Here is a 17,602-nt window from a genome sequence, read left to right on the forward strand (position 1 = left end):
TCAGCTTTTATTAAAGGGTAGTTGTAGTTTTAACATATAGCAATTACAGTACAGTGCTTTATTTCCACTGTTTGTAATCGATCAAAAAAGCCAAGGTGCGTCCAAACTTGACTGCTATTGTACATGCTGAATGCATTTGAAACCATTTAAAGTGGACATAATGTAACTGTTAAAACAACTTCATGACTAGTAAAGGCATCAGTTGCTCAACAATATTTATGTCCTGACGTCTAAGGCAATGTATTCACTTTGGAAAAGGGTCAAAAGTGCTTCTCATTCGTGCTGTGTTCCCTCAGAGTAACTTTGTTTTAATATGCTGTATTTTATTTAGTTGAAAGGCTTCATTTGGTTCTTAACGGAATGAAACTGAGTACTGGTTATTTTAAAGTCATTTATTTGCAGTTTGGTGTAAATTTAAAAAACGTGATTTAAGAAGCGGTTATGCATTTAGGAAAGCAACACCTCAAAAACACACGATGCATGCATTTTTAAGAACATTCATTTCTGTCAAGCTCAAAAGATTATCAATGCATACACATTAGTATAGCTCAGTGTGTAAAGTGCATACAATGCATGGCAATACAATTAATACTTACAAACTTTAGTTCCACACTGTTTGCCAAAATCATTACGGCCCCTCTCCCATTCAATGAATTAATACTGAAACTTCAGACACCAAAACCAGCAGAGACAAAACCCCAAAGAGGACTGCCAAGCCAGATAATGCACCTCACGGAATAAAAACGTCCTATTCCTATTCAAGGTACACACAGACAGCAATTCTAAAATTTGCTTTGATGTTCATGCTAAATCCCCAATATTCTGACCAAAACCACATATAAAAATGGAAAAAGATCCTTAGTTCTGAGTCCAGCCTTTTCAGTTTTCCTTGTATAATATACACATTAAATATTGTGGAGGAAAATAATCACTGCAAAGCACCAAGCCATAATCATACTTTGCAAACAAGCATCTCTACGGACACCTTAGCACGTATATAAAGATAATTTCAAATATTAACTGAGTCTGATTTGCAATACTGATACATAACTAATTTCCTGACCCAGCCAATGGAAATGCAGGAAGATTGGTCCAGCCGTGTGATTTGTGGAAGGATTTGAGTTGTTAAAATGAGAGAAAAGGTACATTACCTGATACTGTGTAAAAACAAAACTAACATGCGTTTATTCTTGTGACCCCTTTGTGCTTTTTATGCAAATCACAAGTCAGCCTGCTCCCCAGAAAGTAGTGTGATAAGCCACTGTAGTCAGTGTCACCCGGAAAAAGAAAACTGGAGAAATGCATATTGAGAAATGCAATGTACATGCATTGCCTACTGATCTTAAAACCAGAACATAAAACCCAAGATACAAAAGTCATAGTAGTCAACACAGCGCAGCCAAAAGAACACCAGCAAAACCAAGGCAACAGAGACTAGGGGGAGGGCAATCACTGTCCACTACCTCTCTCAAAGGAGAGGTTTACTTTCCTCAATTATAAACAATCACCTTTAGTACACCCACGCCCAATAGGGAATGACATTTTCAACGGCATAAGCGGTGCTGAAACCCTAAGCCCACACGTCCTGTGATGGGGCCGAATGGCCGACCTGCTCTGGGCCAGGCCGCGGGCGTTACGCCATGTCCTCCGTCTCCTCGGAGTCCACCAGGGCCGCCTCGTCGGCGGTGGGGGACCGGAACGGGGGGTGGTACTCGAAGGCTGTGAACACGGAGCCGAAGTTGTGCCTCTGATGCACGCACCAGAGGATGGCAGAGACCCCCACGATGATGAGCACGCTCAGGACCACCAGGGCTGTGAGCAGGGGATTGTGATCTGGGCAGGAGGACAAATCTCTCCGTTAACTACGCTCTGTACATGAACAATATACGCAAATATATTATCATTAAGTGGATCAGGGGTCACCAACCTTTTTGAAACTGAGAGCTACTTCATGGGTACTGAGTCATACTAAGGGCTACCAGTTTGTTTTGTCACGCGCACAATACTGACCTTTGAACTAGAGTTGGTCAGAGTTCACCTAAACTTATCTAAACTTCATGTATAATAAACATATTTTTAAGATATTGTCATTTTTAAATATATATAATGCAAGTGTGTATATAAATGCAAGTGTGATTAAAAAAAATAGCAACAGAATAAAATTAAATTTTAGATGCAGCTCACTAGTGAGTTGTGCTATTTTTAGAACAGGCCTGCGGGCGACTCATGTGGTCCTTGGGGGCGGCCTGGTGCCCGCGGGCACCGTGTTGGTGACCCCTGATGTGGATGTACTTACTGGAATTTTGTTCTTCTGTTTCTGAAAAAAGACATTGAACACGTATTATAACATGACATCAATAGATATTGACACAGAACAAAGTATAACACAATTGCATGTCTACACATCTGGAGAACTTGTAAATGCTTGTCTGGTCTACCAACTACATTTCATTGGAGCGTGCCTGCAAGTTGGCAGTCTTGATCAATTACACTATTATAGCAAGTATGTTCTCTGCAACGCTCAGCTAACAAACCACTTGGTAAGAAAATAAAAATAAATACATCTTTTATCTTTAAAACAACACAATATCATATTATCACTCTCTCAGGACACATTTGTGAATAATGAAATGTGATCTTTGCTTCTCATCAGTTTTTGCCCTTATGTTCAGCAGACTATAGGGTGTGCTTCACATAACATTGAGAGAGCCGTACAGAGGCGATGTGCTAAAGCCTGCTGATTGCGAGAGTCTCGCTGTGCTTCATCCACTCTGTTTCCAGCACAGCGAGCAGGGGCCTGCGGTGCAGGGGACGGTCATGGCTGACTCACTCTGGGCCGCTTCGCAGACCACCCCGTTCTCGCGCTCCTCCGCACAGCTGACGTGCTTCCACTTCCCCGTGGTGACGTTCAGGGCTGCGCAGACGTCTGCTCTGGCCAGGCTGGGGGCATCGCTGTCCCAGTTCACGAACGTCACCCGCGTGTTATCGTGCCACACCAAACTGTCATCTGAGCAGGAAGAAAACAACACCGCGAGTCTGGTGCTCTGCTTCTTTCCACATTCACGAGATACCGCAATACACAGGGTTATCACTGGGTTATCCATTTTATTTCTCCTCCCCAGTGAAAAACTGCTTTTAGCATAACGGCTGGGCTGAATGCTTTTAGCAGAATATCAATGTATTACATTGCAATAATATTAGCATTAGCTGATTAAAATAATACAACCATGGTGCTATTGACGCATTTTTGATATTTTCAGAAAACATAAAAAAGAAGCTCATAAGTACCCGTTTCCATTGCCATTGCATCTCACAGCTCAGAAAAGCAGTGAATTGACTTGTGCATAATCCCTATGAAATTGCTATGGGGTTGTATTTAGGTGTGATTTACATAGAGTTTTGATATTTTATACACATGATCTTGGCATTTGTACACTCCAGTATGAACTTCCTCTATTCTAACTGTGTTTGCAAAAACTGGATTTCCTGATTTTGTGGAGTTAGGAAAAGGAAATCACATGTTATGTTTTCTGTTGTGTGGTTGAATAGCTGCCCCAATTGAAGTTTCCTAGCATAAGGGCATTCAGTGACACTGAATCATCTTAAACTTTTTCCTCAGCATTAAGGTCTAATGTATTTAGAATATATTGGACATCTGGTACAGCATGTTCAATTTATGTTAATGCGAAAACAAGTTTCTTAACCTTTGATAAACACGTGAAATGGAATTTTGGAAGTCACTTTGGCAAATTGTTTTGGCTAAAAGTGTCCAGTAAATTGTAAATTGTTTTAACATACTATAGAATTGACAGCATTCATCAGACGTGCATTTCAAAGATTAGTTGCAGCAACAGAGAGGAACTGGACTGTTTTAGCAGTAAATTATTCTGAGTAATCCACTTCAGCGGCATGAATCATGTTACGCACCGTCCATGTTGAAACTCATGTCCAGCCACACATGAACATTGTCTTTCCAAACGTGGGGACTATACTTTACAATGAAGTTATTAACTTCTGCACTCTTTACAGTCAGGAGCCCTGTTGAGAAGAAACACAGACCAGAGAGTTACTTTCAAAACTAGTGCTTGAACAAGTAACAGAACTGCATGAACATTAAATGAAAGAAGCAGAATACCACTGGAAAAAAGAGAAAAAACCTCTCTAAACAAGTGCAGAGTAAATGTTTGGTTATAAGGCAACTGTAAATGTATTATTGACTAACACTCCAATGCAGGGCTGCCTAAGCCTATAGGTCAGGGGTCTTCAGGAGGGCTACTGGGTCTGCTGGTTTTGTTTTCACCTTAAAATCAGCACCCTTTGAGACCCAGATAACCAGGTGAGGTGAGTTAATTAATCAATTAGAGCAGTTGATCACAGTTAAGTGCAGGGAAACAAGAAAAAACCAGCAGACCCAGTAGCCCTCCAGGACCAGGGTTGGAGACCCCTGCATAGGTTTTCATTTCAACCATAATTTGGTACACCTGATTCTGCCAATTAGCTAGCAGCTGAATGAGATATCTAGCAGTTGAATGAGGTGTGCTTTCTTAAGGGTTGGAGTTAGAATCTACACGATAGTAGATCTCTAGCAATAGGGTTGTGTAGCCTTGCTGTAATGAATTGCATTATTATTATTTTCACTCTGCAGTCCAACCAGCTACGTTTTGGCAATTATTGCACTGGTGGATGTAGTTCATGTAGATTCATGACTAGGCATCTGATCTACCAAAGGAGTAACCAACTGGATGAGGTAGGGATAATGCTGGCAACTGAACAGGGCCTGACAGGGCTACAGGCCACAGTCAAAACAACACAGTCAGGATCACCATCTGCATTCCACAGACTGCACTGTAAACCAGGAGAATAGCAGTATGTCCCACTCAGCAGGTCTGGAGTTCTCTAAAATGCATTGTTTGTAAAATGTAAAATGCAATAAACCATATGGGGGAGATTAAAGAAGCAAACACAGTACCAAATCCCAGACAGATATCCTTTGCACTCTGCAATGTGTAGCTTTTTGCAACGTTTTCTTCTCCATGGACAAAATGGTAGCAGCTCTGTTCAAAAGGAACCCATGTGCGTCCATCAGCAGGGCAGTCTGGGGAAAGGAATTTACCACCACGGTGGTCCTCACAGTTAACTCTACATTCTAGGGTTTGGAACAGCAGAAATATACACCATAAAATAGGAACAAAAAACCTTTCTATCACCTATCTTGGGGCAGCCCAGTACCTAGTGGCTAGTGACTAGCGGCTAAAACACATGACTAGGACCAGGAAGGTTTGTGGTTCTGCATAGCTGTTGGGCCCTTGAGCAAGCCCCTTAACGTGACATTGCTCCCCGGGTGCTGCACTGTGGCTGCACACTGCTCCTTAGTAACTAGGATATGTCAAATGCAGAGGACAAATCACCCTACAGGGTTCAATAAAGTAGCCTATATGTTCTTTTTCTATCTGAAACCATTCTTGCCACAAGATTTAACAGTCAAAAGATAACCACAGAGATAATTTATTCTATATTCATTTTAAATATAGAATAACCTTAACTACTCATCAACATACTACCTGCACACAACAACAAAACGGAAATTCTGGATGGATTGGTATTGTTGGCAGTGTAGCTCCCCTTTGACCTACAGTTCACACATCCAACTTCCAACACAAGTAAACTATTTCAAATGCCGTCAGATTAGTAGCCTATACCCTGTCAAAAAAAAAACCCAAAACGATTAAAGTAGCTAGCTAATCGTCACAGAAGGGCTAAATAAACATAGTCAATAGATTTTAAAAGGTAGCCTAAAGCTAAGATATCAAGGGCAAACTCGCGTTTCCCCTCAGAGGGGAAAGTCATGAACACGAAAACAAACGTAGACATCATTGCGTTTTGCCTAGTGAATACTCTATTCAACAGGCTAACGTTACGACATGGACAGCAGAAATAACGCAGCAAAGTGAACTTTGAAACGACACTTCAGGTCATAAACTTACTAGCTATCTATTCTTCATCAACAAACCAACACAGCATACTCCGTCGACATAATTAATGGGGGACATAATTCTACACCCCCAATTTAAACAATTGAACTAATAAATGAATATATCGCAAAATAACAGATAACTTAGCCTACTTTATGTTTTGTCAACATATGCAAAGGGGAGACAAAGCTCGAGGTAACTATAATTGGCACGCTAAAACAATATTTTTGCATAACGTATATCGATACATTATGTAACACTGGAATGCAACACAACAATAATCAATGAGTTCAACGAGTCGTAAGGCTGCGTACAAACATTATGCAACCAAACGCAATATTATATGTCAAGATATGTAAACATGCTATGTATTGCGTTAACTACGTTGTATTGGCTAGTACGTTGACAGAGTACTTAGCTCTATCTATTTTGCAAATGAGTAATAAATGTTTACAACGACGTGGTACTCACCACCTGCAAAACAGCGTCCATAGAAAAGCGTTAAAACAATAACTTGGTACAAAAGAGGAAAGCGATACGATTTTTTAGACTCCATGTTTCTTGGCAAGAAATCTGGGCACCAAAACTTTCTGTATACTAAAAACGTAACTACGTCATCCACTGGAGCCGCGAGACATTCTCACGTCTCAAATCTCAAATCCACTACCCTGCCCTACGGTATAGGCTACGTGCGGATTTTAAAGAACGAGAAAACAAGGGTGGGGGGTACATTGGCTGACTAGACTGTTTATCTATGCTAAGGTGAAAGAAACGAATAGATTGTTTTTCAGGATTAACACCAAAAGCGATTAGCACGGGAGTAGCCTAAAATATGACATGGTGATGTGTGGGAATATGCGCGTGCGTATATGGCAAAATAAAATATCGGGTTGTAATACTAATATTTTTAATACGTTATCATATTTATTTTGTGACACTAACATATAAATGTCATGGTTAACAGGATACCCTTGAGGTTGATACAGCAATTTTTTATTATATCTATTTATAGCACTTTAGCTCACCGAGCACTTTATTAGGTATTTATTAGACTTACTTCTTTAGACTTCAACTGCTGTTGCCTATCCACTTGTAGTTATGATGCGTTGTGTGTTCAGAGATGCTCTTCTGCATACCACTGTTGTAATGTGTGGTTATTTGTCAGCTTTGACCAATCTGGCCATTCTCCTTTGATGTCTCTCATTATCAAGGTGTTTCTGTCTGCAGAACTGCTGCTCACTGGATTTTTATTGTTTTTTGCACCATCATTTGCAAACTTTAGAGACTAGTGTGCGTGAAAATCCCAGGAGGTCAGCATTTTCTGAGATACTGAAACTACCCTGTCTGGCACCAACAATCATTCCATGGTCAAAATAACTTGGATAACATTTTTTCCCCAATTCTGATGGTTGATGTGAACATTAACTGAAGCTCCTGACCCGTATCTACATAATTGTATGCATTGCACTGCATCCATCAGACGATTGGCTATTTCGCACAAATAAGTAGGTGTACAGGTATTCCTAATAAAGTGCTCAGCGAGTGTATATGTTGTGCTAGTATCTAATTATATTTCCTGTCTCGCCTACATATTTTATATCTATCCTACATATAACATTAGGGTTCCTGTCTGACTGCTGTTTAGCAAGTGTGCCAGTCTGTAGCGTAGTGCCTAAGTTACATGACTGGGACCCGCAAGATTGGTGGTTAAATCCCCGGGGTAGCCACAATAAGGTATTTTGAACAAGCAGTTAGGCCTTTGAACAAGGCCCTTAACCCCACATTGCTCCAAGGGGGATTGTCCCCTGCTTAGTCTAATCAACTGTACTGTAAGTCGCTTTACATAAAAGCATCAGCTAAATAACATGTAAAGAGATTAAAAAAAGTGTTCCCTGTTCTCAAAGAAACACAACCCAATACACCTTTTCTACTGGCAGAGAAGATTATGGAAATATTCTGATAATAAAGATAAATATAGATGCAAGCAATGATGTTGGGGTGAGCCAATAGGGATCCTATACACTGTTGGCGCTTGGCCCCCTAATAATAATAATAGTCAGCAGCAGTATTTCAGGCATTTGGACCAAGAGTTTCAGGTGCATTTCCTCCTGTCTCACATATAGAAGTTTAAACGCTTGTTGTGGTATTCAAAGATTGCCATTTCATGTGCTGTCTGCTGCGATGAGTGATTAGCCAGAGAGACAGTTGGGGAACAGTTCCTCAGTCTAATGGTCATGGAACATTAGTCAAGTTGCTAAAAACCCTGCATGCTGACTATTCTGCATCAGACAATACTTATTTTTATACGAATTTATACATTTTTCTAGTATTTTTCCAGATGTATATGTATCTTTAATTATTCACTATCTGTACATTTTGAAGAAATGTGCTGAAGATAATGCTGAAGAACCAGTTAGCACTGCTCACAAAACGCTCCTGTTGCTCCACCTGCTGTTGTCAGTGTGTAAGTGCACTTTGGTTCGCTCTGCAGACCATCAGCTGAATACTGGTTAACCACATTCTCTCACTTCTTTTAAAAACAGGCTCAACACATCCCTGCTCTCCATGAGCTTGTACTAAATCATTTATATTTATCTACTAATTTTCATAACATTGGTGTTCTTTCATTATCTGTATTTCTTTATTGATTATTATCATGTTGCACAACTTGTATGAAACAGGCAAGGTTGGTGGTTCAAATCCCAGTGTAGCCACAATAAGATCCGCACAGCTGTTGGGCCCTTGAGCAAGGCCCTTAACCCTGCATTTCTCCAGGGGAGGATAATCAACTGTACGTCACTCTGGATAAAAGCGTCTGCCAAATGCCAATAATGTAATGTAATATTGTCCAGCCATATGATACACTGCAGGTGGAAAAACATACAATTGAGACTGATTCTAGCTGTAGGTTCATCTCTGGGGTTTACTGTTGGACAAAGTGGGTTGATTTGAATATTTCTGATTCTGCACTTCTGATTTGAATATTTCTGATTCTGCACAAATTAGAATATTAGAATGAGCCCGGATTGCCAGTAATATTCCCAGTTCATTGGCAATCCGGGCTCATTCTAATGTTCTAATTTGTGTAATTCCCTGTAAATTACAGTATTTTAATATACTTTCAATACATTCCTGTTTATCAATCCCATTTCCCCCAAAACAAATGCATTTCTAAATAAGTGGCATCAGAATGCTCGATTCCCTGGGTGTAGTAGTAGTGACCTCCACCAGTGACCACGGGTAAATCCCTTTAAACATTCAGAGTGGCTTCACTACAGGCACATCCACTCTGGGCTGCTGGACACAAACAAGGCTGGTACCATTTCAGCATTGCAGTTATACAACTTATTATTGCAGCTATTATTCAAAACAGACACAAAGAAAAGTATGCCCCTTTTGCCGTTCTGGACAGATATCACTTTTGCTTAGGCAGTACGAAATTGACCACATCAAAATGAACCAGAAGAAATTTCAAAACCAAATGTACAATATAGCATCTGTTTTTCGGAATGGGCCAAAGGTTAAGTCAGCTCGCAAGAATTAAATTTAATCTTAAGAGGAGAGCGCATGATACAAACTATAACTAATGGCTTTATCATGGTTTGGCCATCAGTAATAAATGTCCAAAAGCATTCTATTGATGGAAATATGAATCTCAGCCATACATTTTCTACCAGCACATACAGTATACTGAAAATCTGATATAGTGTTCTCAATATTGTAAGTAAAAGCCCTCTTACTAGACTTGTCAATGCTTTCCAACATGTTAGGCTACATGTACACAATACAGACCCCAGCGTGTGAAGGATATCACAACAACTTTTAAGTCCCTGGCAGATTTCATCTTGTTAACACACACAGCTAAATCATGGATGGAATGGAACTGACTTGGAACTGACTGACAAAAGGGAATGTTAGGTTACCAAGGAAACAACAGAATCCAGTTTGTCTCATTCAGGAGCATTTGTGGAATTAGCTGCCGTGAAACTCCCAGGGGAAATCAATTTCCTTTCTCAGTTCAGATTCCACGTTTTATGAGGAAGACATTCCATGAATTTGAGAATTTCTCAATCTGAGAGGTCGTATGGATTATTACGCCTATGGTCCTGTTAAATGCGGAGTGCACGGTGTGGTGTTAAAGTCTTAAAGAACATTCACGACTCAACACGCAGTGGGACTTTCTTCTCCTGGAGTGTCGCAATATGTAAAAGCAGAAATGTTACAGCTAATTTAGGGGTGGCTCACCCTCTCACCCTTCAAATTTCACCCCGCATTATACCAACTCATGTTGCCATGGCAGACAGCAGTGTATCCGAGGCAGTGGTTTTCATTAGTGCTGGAAACTGGGAGAGGAGGGGAGGGGCTGTTTATTTCAAAGAGGTAGAGAAATGCCATTGAGGAGGACTGAGATGAAAAAGAAAATGTGGCTAAATCACTTCCGCACATAGCGGTACTCATTCACTGCCCTGCAGTGCCAGACAGACTCTGCTTCTCATTTCCTTACAGATAGACAATAACCTAGTGGAATTCATTAGTGTATCTGTGCCCTATTGCTTTTTCCATTAAAAGAGCCAGTGAAACTATTGGACAGCTATTGCTTTATAAAGGGACCAACAAACGCTACAGGACTGCTGACTCGGTTTTGAATAGGAATTAACTCAGCAATTACTATTCAGTAATTTCACATGGTAAGCAAACTGCACCCAGTGCGCTAGAGGCAGGAGAAAAAGTTAAACACTGTTAAGGTCCCTTCTTCAAGGGGAAGAGAACGGTTCAATCTCTGATGGTTACAGGAAAATTCACAAGACCAGATTACATCAGAGTACAAGAAACATGGGGCAGTATAGCGCTTGTTTACAGCATTTCAGGAATGAGGCCAAAATTTCAGTTGTGACTCAGGTTCATGTTGATATAATTGGACATGCAGACCAGTTTAATAAGATGCGGTGCCACACATGAAATAAATGATTTTTATTTATCTTAGCTTGTCAGGTGTTTTTATATCACAAACATGTTTGTTTTGAGAGAAATAATGTATAGATTAATTGATAGCAGAGAGAAAGAGAAGGCCCGGGGAGATAAGGGCTGCCAGACACAGATGGTACAGTTCTAACAGCTGCAGCACAGATCTCAGTCCTCATCTGCTCCTCGCAACATCCCATCATGCATCTCTGCTGCCCCTCAGAATCCTGGGGAGCCCATCTGCTGCTCTGGGGGCATTCTATGGTACTTCCTGCCCACAATCCAGCCCAGTTTTTCTCGGCATATCCAGGACCCTGTGACCATTACTGCAGTGGATTAATCCTCTTTCTCCCCCCAGCACAACCCGAGGCCTGCTGGGATATTCAAACCAGGGGAAATGCACACAGCCCCTGCCATTATCTGATCGCATTTCTTACCACAGCGCCCGTCAAACCACAATCACTGCCGGGAGAGCCAACATCAGCGAATGAGGTATAACGAAGATCTCTTATCATGTATGGCGGTGTAGAATGGTTACGGAACCAGGGCTTGCCATGAAAACTGGTACGGTTGACCGCCAGGTGGGGAACTGCAGCTGCATCCTGGAATGAGGTTTTTAGCTTTTAGCTGGATAGCTTCAGTAAATATAGTATACTGTAAATGGTTTGTATGGAAACAGACAACATCCCAACAGCCCAGTTTTTTTAAGGGGAGGTACTACAGGTGAATTGGGGAAAAATCCTTCCCTCCAAAAAAAAATGTAATTTTACATTTCGAAAATGGACGCAAAAGCAAATATATTATGTCTTTATTTTCTTTACATAGATATACAAATTAGCTTATATATATATATATATATATAATATAATATATAAAATTATATTATCTGCAATTATCTGCAATTCTCATCTGCATGGAGAGCGGTGGGGGTGCAATCTGCAGTGTTCCCTCAGGGAGCCATTGTAATAGATACATGCAGTGTCTCACTGTCTCCAGTGTCATCTCATTTATGGCCGATGGCTTTGAGGAGAACAGAAATCATTTTATATCATAAGGAGTTTCTCAGCGATTTCCTGCATTCAGACATTTTTGTAATATATATATAAACTCGGACTTAATCCACTCAGAGTGGTATTCAATGACTCAATAACTGGGGAATTACATTACTGAGGGGTTTTCCACTTTTTTGTTTATTGATATAAAAAAAAAAAACCTATGTATGTGCCAGATTTTTTTCTGTTTTCCCAAAGAATAACAAAGGGGGAAATACCAGCCTTGGGATCCCAGATAGCACATGAAGTAAACTCCCTAATGCGGAGAAAACCCCTCAAACAGTGGCGGAAATAAATCTCGGGAGGAACCCGGCTATAGGGGGAAGCCCATCCTCTGCTGGCCTATGGGTTGAGTGGGTCACAGCTGAGCTGAAGTGGCAAGGTTGGGCCATTAAGGCCTCGTTTGATTTAGAGACAAGTGAGTCAGTGCTCTGGTGAAATGGACACAATTCTCATCTGCATGGAGAGCGGTGGGGGTGCAATCTGCAGTGTTCCCTCAGGGAGCCATTGTAATAGATACATGCAGTGTCTCACTGTCTCCAGTGTCATCTCATTTATGGCCGATGGCTTTGAGGAGAACAGAAATCATTTTATATCATAAGGAGTTTCTCAGCGATTTCCTGCATTCAGACATTTTCCTGTGAACTCAAATACATGTAGCAGCAGTTCTCATAACACCTCCTAATGAAATGTATTGCCCCGGAATATGAAACAATAAATCATCAAGATGAGACATGCCTTATTTCTTCACAATATATGGGTCAATATCCAAAATTTGACCACTTTCAGATATTGCTGTATTTATTATATTTTCCCAAATGAATACATTTGGATATATATACCCCCTCCAACCACCGCTCCTGCCCCTGGTTTAAAGATTCAGTCATTTCTTTATTTCTAAGAAACAAAATGGCAGCAGTGTCATCGTGAGCTCGATTACTACTGATACACATCATTCCCTTGTGGAAATATGTGCGCAGTAGACTGTAGCAGATTTCACTCATAGATGAAGGTGAATAAGTGAAAAATAGTTACATCCTTCCATCTTCTCCATGGGAGCAGCTGTTACACAGTCCCTCATAAGTCTGTTCCTACAGTAAAGTAAATTCAGCACCTACCATCATACCCACTATGGAAGAATACTGTATCTATTATATTTAGGATTATTATTATGGATGACCAATAACATTTCTTGTCACACAAGGAACAAATCCACACAGCAGTTCCAGCTGATGTTTTTATTCAAAGTTTTTCCAAAAAAAAAAAGAACAGAACAGAAATAAAACTTAAGTAACAATCTACTGAAATTTACAGTTCAAAAAAGTATTTTTGGCTTTAACAAACCCTAGAAAACAAAACACAGAGGAAGTTTTCCTTTAACCGGACATACACGTTACCACTGGCAAGTTTGTGGTACATGTAAAACAAAATAAAAAATTATCTCTCTGGATCATATAGATATCTCTATGAAAATCTTTATTTCTTCAAACAGTCTGTACAAAAGGTCTCTCTTCATAAATTATTACTTTTTTATATAACTTAATGGCTGTCTAGTACATGGTGACTAAGTGATGAGCATTTTGTTTCTGTCTGTAGAACTCCTCCTACTCTTGACCTAGACTGAGAATGGCACTTCAGACGTCCGGAGCAGCTCGACCGTCACACGTTCGACAGTACAAGGTTTCAGTCGTGGGCGCTCCCCACAGACCCCGGGCGGGGCGAGGAAGGCCCGGCGCTTTGGTAGCTCGCGTCACGCGGACTGCGGTGGAGCAGGCTGCCGCGAATCTGTCTAAACTCCGTCTGTAACTAAGCGACCGCAGATCCCGTAAATACCACAACTTTGGGTTCGTATTCTCTCCGAAAAGACTTCATCAACTACAGCGAATCTCGCGTGGTGCAAGCAGCAGTGTTTCTTTTTTTTTTCTTCCGTTCTTTTTTGCTTTTGAAACTATGAAAGTGAATGTGTGGACACAGGTAACGCACGCCGAACGCACAATGTTCCTAATATTGAAAATAATATTCCATAACAATGTCGATTTTTTTTAAAAAGGAAAAGTATATAATAAAGTGAAAAGAAAAGGAGTGTAGAGGGCCAGCTCCTGAGCGTGGCGTTTGGTCTGGAAGGGCGGGCAGAACCCGCTAGCCCGGCCCAGCACAAAGGAGAAAGGAAACTCTGAGGTAGATAACTGGTCAGTCCCACAACCAGGTCAAAAACACAGTCTCTTGGAAGACAACTCAATTTATAAAGCCACTTTAAAAATCTATTGTGATTCAAACTAATAAAAGTTAACAGTTTTGTTTCCTGTTATACAATGTAAAAATCTGATAATCGCTGTGTTAAATCATTTCATAGTTTCAAACTTCTATCCTGTTTTTTTTTCTTTTTTTTAATGTTTTTTTTTTTTTTTTTTTTACATATTGCATTTTTCTTTTTTGTAGTGATGAAATCGGTGTGTGGCACTTGCTGGATCCAAATCTTCCTTCATGCTTGTGTGTGTCCATACATCAACAGAACTAGAAAAAAACAATGCAAATGTAGAAAAAAGGCACGGTCTCCAAACTGCAACCTAATCTGGCAAAAAATCAGTTACATCAACGAGAGAGAAACACATATGCTATTTCCTTAAATCACTAGCTCACACTTCTTTGGTGAAAAACCTTTTTTTGGAAAGTGCCAAGCTTTGCTTTGTTATTCTTTCCCCACATTAAAGAGCTAGTTTCTTTAAAAGTTTCTTCTTTTTCCATCTCTCAGTTTTCAGAAATCTAAAATTACACTGAACTGTTGCCCCCACTGTCATAGGAGGCTTGTGTTGTTTGCTAGTTTTTGCACAATCATGAATCCAAGTTTTTTGTTTTACTGTATTTCAACTGAGTAAGTAAAAGAAAAGGAAAATAAAATCCTGATAGACCCCGCCCCATTCCCACCCCTCCCCTGCCCCGGCCCCACCCCACGCACACAAAACAAACCCCTCCCCCCACCCGCATAAATTCATCTTCAGCTAAAACTACCACAAATTCATTTTTAAAAAGGCAAAGATATAAAGTATCATCATTCAGCAGAATTTCTACCACATTCAAACAACCAGAGGCACATTAGACACTCCGATTAAGCAAGCCTTACATCCTATTAAAATTCAGATTCAGAAATCTGTCGCACGCAAACACATGACCTCTATTCTACAAGTTCTACCATGATTAGAATTCAGCAGAGATCAGAGGAAAAATCAAAACATCTAAACACAGCGAATTTAATTAGCTAAATCCTAAAAAAAAGCCCTATCTAGCTGATTTACAAGGCATTAGTTTTCAACATTTCTTGCCCATCTAGTCTCAGAAGTTGCCTATACAGCTAAGAACAAATTTAAGGCAAACTGTATGATAAAACAGACAGCTCGATCTAGACCAAAAGACAAAACACTTTACAAGAGGAAATCTGTAACACTTCACCATAGCAACACTCACACAGCAAGCACAAAACATCCTTTTCAAGACGTCTGGCTAATAATCTTCAGAAAAAAAACCTATTTCAGTACAAAACAAAAGGAAAAATGCATTAAAATCATAAAAAATATTAACAAAAGACATCTTACGGTCATGCACCTTAAGCTTCATGCCACACAATACTCTAAGCTCAGAGTTTCTGTGTCCATGTGACAATCCTTGGTAAAAAATAAATGTTCTTTATTAAAATATTTTTTTTTTTTCTTTCTTTTGATGACATTAAGCTTTTCATTTGCACCTTATGGAACTTACACCAACATAGCTTCAGTTATAAACGAAAGGAAAACGGCCGTAGAACCTGTGCAAAATGTTGATAAATCTGTAAAGCACGATCCATCAGAGGAAGCCTTGATTGTTTCTGCTGTTACACCGCTCTGTCTCCTGGGGTAACGCACCTGAGAGGGAGACAAGAGTGCGTCACGTGGAGGTCCTTTCTAAACAGGTCAGGTCTATAGACCGTAGTCAGTTATCCAGTGTATGTGCCCACTCATAACAGGTCAGGTCCATAGACCGTAGTCAGTTATCAAGTGTATGTGCCCACTCATAACAGGTCAGGTCTATAGACCGTAGTCAGTTATCCAGTGTATGTGCCCACTCATAACAGGTCAGGTCCATAGACCGTAGTCAGTTATCAAGTGTATGTGCCCACTCATAACAGGTCAGGTCTATAGACCGTAGTCAGTTATCCAGTGTATGTGCCCACTCATAACAGGTCAGGTCTATAGACCGTAGTCAGTTATCCAGTGTATGTGCCCACTCATAACAGGTCAGGTCTATAGACCGTAGTCAGTTATCCAGTGTATGTGCCCACTCATAACAGGTCAGGTCTATAGACCGTAGTCAGTTATCCAGTGTATGTGCCCACTCATAACAGGTCAGGTCCATAGACCGTAGTCAGTTATTCAGTGTATGTGCCCACTCATAACAGGTCAGGTCCATAGAACGTAGTCAGTTATCCAGTGTATGTGCCCACTCATAAAAGGTCAGGTCCATAGACCATAGTCGGTTATCCAGTGTATGTGCCCACTCATAACAGGTCAGGTCCATAGACCGTAGTCGGTTATCCAGTGTATGTGCCCACTCATAACAGGTCTGGTCCATAGACCGTAGTCAGTTATCCAGTGTATGTGCCCACTCATAACAGGTCAGGTCCATAGACCGTAGTCAGTTATCCAGTGTATGTGCCGACACATACCTTCAGCTCTCTGCTACTTGGCTGGTTGATAGGCGTATGAAGAGTGATCGTTTGACGATTCCACCTGCTGTTGCCCACTTCCTTCCTGGAAATACAACCAAGAGCCTCCTTACAGCCAAATGATTATTTACCCAGACCACTCAAAAATGCACCCTGTGGCCCAACTACACGTATAGTCTCAATCTCATGAACAAGGAATCAGATTCAAATTTACATTGTTTGTGCCATTTAAGTCAGCACGAGTTTCTCAAAGAGCATTTCTCAACAAGCATGCTCCACACATGAATGTGGTTGAAAACATCATTACAGCATTCACACTTCACACAGGCTTTGAGAAAGAGGAATGACAGACCTCCCCCTGAACAGCTGCAGTCTGCATGTGGGCGTACTGGGGAATGTAGGCTCCTTGCATAGCTGTGTTAGCAGGCATGAACTAGAAAAGCAAGACAGGAAACATTGGGTTGCGTTAGATTTAATTTCCATTACAATGGCATCAAATAACAATTTTCATTTCCATAAAACAGCATCTCATTCATTTCTGACACTTAATGTTCACTGGAGCATCAGAAGATGCTAGAGGAATGCACACTATGAAATAGCCAACCTCACTGAGGTTTTGGCAATATCCTTTTGCTGTGTATGTCAATGTAGCATGGCGTGAAATTGACTTCAAATCTCATTTGACTTTCAAATATCACACAAAACAACACTTGACACCGGCCGGCCAGTGGCCGGACTCTGCTCAAACGGCTAGCGGCCTACAACTCCCACAATTCCTCTCACCGCTCCTGCGCTGCCCAGAGAGAGGTGACTCATCTGCTGCGTCAGGGGGTTCATCATGGAGGTGGGCTGCAGTGACATGGTGTGATCCATAGAGGGCGACAGCACCGCTCCCTGCAGGAGACAATGAGAGAGCGCTT

At 40.8% G+C, this 17,602-nt stretch overlaps 2 protein-coding genes across 8 annotated transcripts in view; both read right to left on the minus strand.

Annotated features, from left to right (window-relative positions):
- Positions 1 to 377: 377 nt before the first annotated feature.
- cd302 (CD302 molecule) lies at positions 378 to 6,732 on the minus strand. 2 transcript variants are annotated; one of them, XM_061226326.1, is made up of 6 exons: positions 6,444 to 6,732; positions 4,970 to 5,095; positions 3,928 to 4,038; positions 2,831 to 3,007; positions 2,297 to 2,317; positions 378 to 1,833 (listed from the first exon to the last, which is right to left on the minus strand). In XM_061226326.1, the coding sequence occupies exons 1-6, from the start codon at positions 6,526 to 6,528 to the stop codon at positions 1,634 to 1,636; spliced, it is 720 nt and encodes a 239-aa protein (XP_061082310.1). In that variant the 5' UTR covers positions 6,529 to 6,732; the 3' UTR covers positions 378 to 1,633. The 2 variants fall into 2 exon arrangements, with proteins under 2 accessions (XP_061082310.1, XP_061082311.1); XM_061226327.1 differs by lacking the exons at positions 4,970 to 5,095; positions 6,444 to 6,732 and adding an exon at positions 4,223 to 4,292.
- Positions 6,733 to 15,215: 8,483 nt separating this feature from the next.
- Positions 15,216 to 17,602, minus strand: part of LOC133116628 (RNA-binding motif, single-stranded-interacting protein 1) — a 47,415-nt gene continuing 45,028 nt past the window's right edge. For all 6 annotated transcript variants that reach the window (XM_061226414.1, XM_061226411.1, XM_061226415.1 and 3 more), the window contains exons 11-14: positions 17,466 to 17,576; positions 17,035 to 17,115; positions 16,683 to 16,767; positions 15,216 to 15,882 (exon numbers count right to left, since the gene is read on the minus strand). In XM_061226414.1, coding sequence (XP_061082398.1) covers positions 16,696 to 16,767; positions 17,035 to 17,115; positions 17,466 to 17,576 — 264 coding nt within the window. In that variant the 3' untranslated portion in view covers positions 15,216 to 15,882; positions 16,683 to 16,695. The remainder of the gene's footprint in view (positions 15,883 to 16,682; positions 16,768 to 17,034; positions 17,116 to 17,465; positions 17,577 to 17,602) is intronic.

This window comes from Conger conger, chromosome 17, assembly GCF_963514075.1.
Source record: "Conger conger chromosome 17, fConCon1.1, whole genome shotgun sequence".
Taxonomy (NCBI): domain Eukaryota; kingdom Metazoa; phylum Chordata; class Actinopteri; order Anguilliformes; family Congridae; genus Conger; species Conger conger.

Excerpts from the sequence above, each read along its gene's own strand:
- cd302 (XM_061226326.1), bottom strand. The coding sequence starts at position 6,528 with ATGGAGTCTAAAAAATCGTATCGCTTTCCTCTTTTGTACCAAGTTATT. Across the intron at positions 4,039-4,969 it reads GGATATCTGTCTGGGATTTG|GGCTCCTGACTGTAAAGAGT; the intron begins GTACTGTGTTTG and ends TCTTCTCAACAG. Across the intron at positions 1,834-2,296 it reads AACAGAAGAACAAAATTCCA|ATCACAATCCCCTGCTCACA; the intron begins GTAAGTACATCC and ends CCTCCTGCCCAG.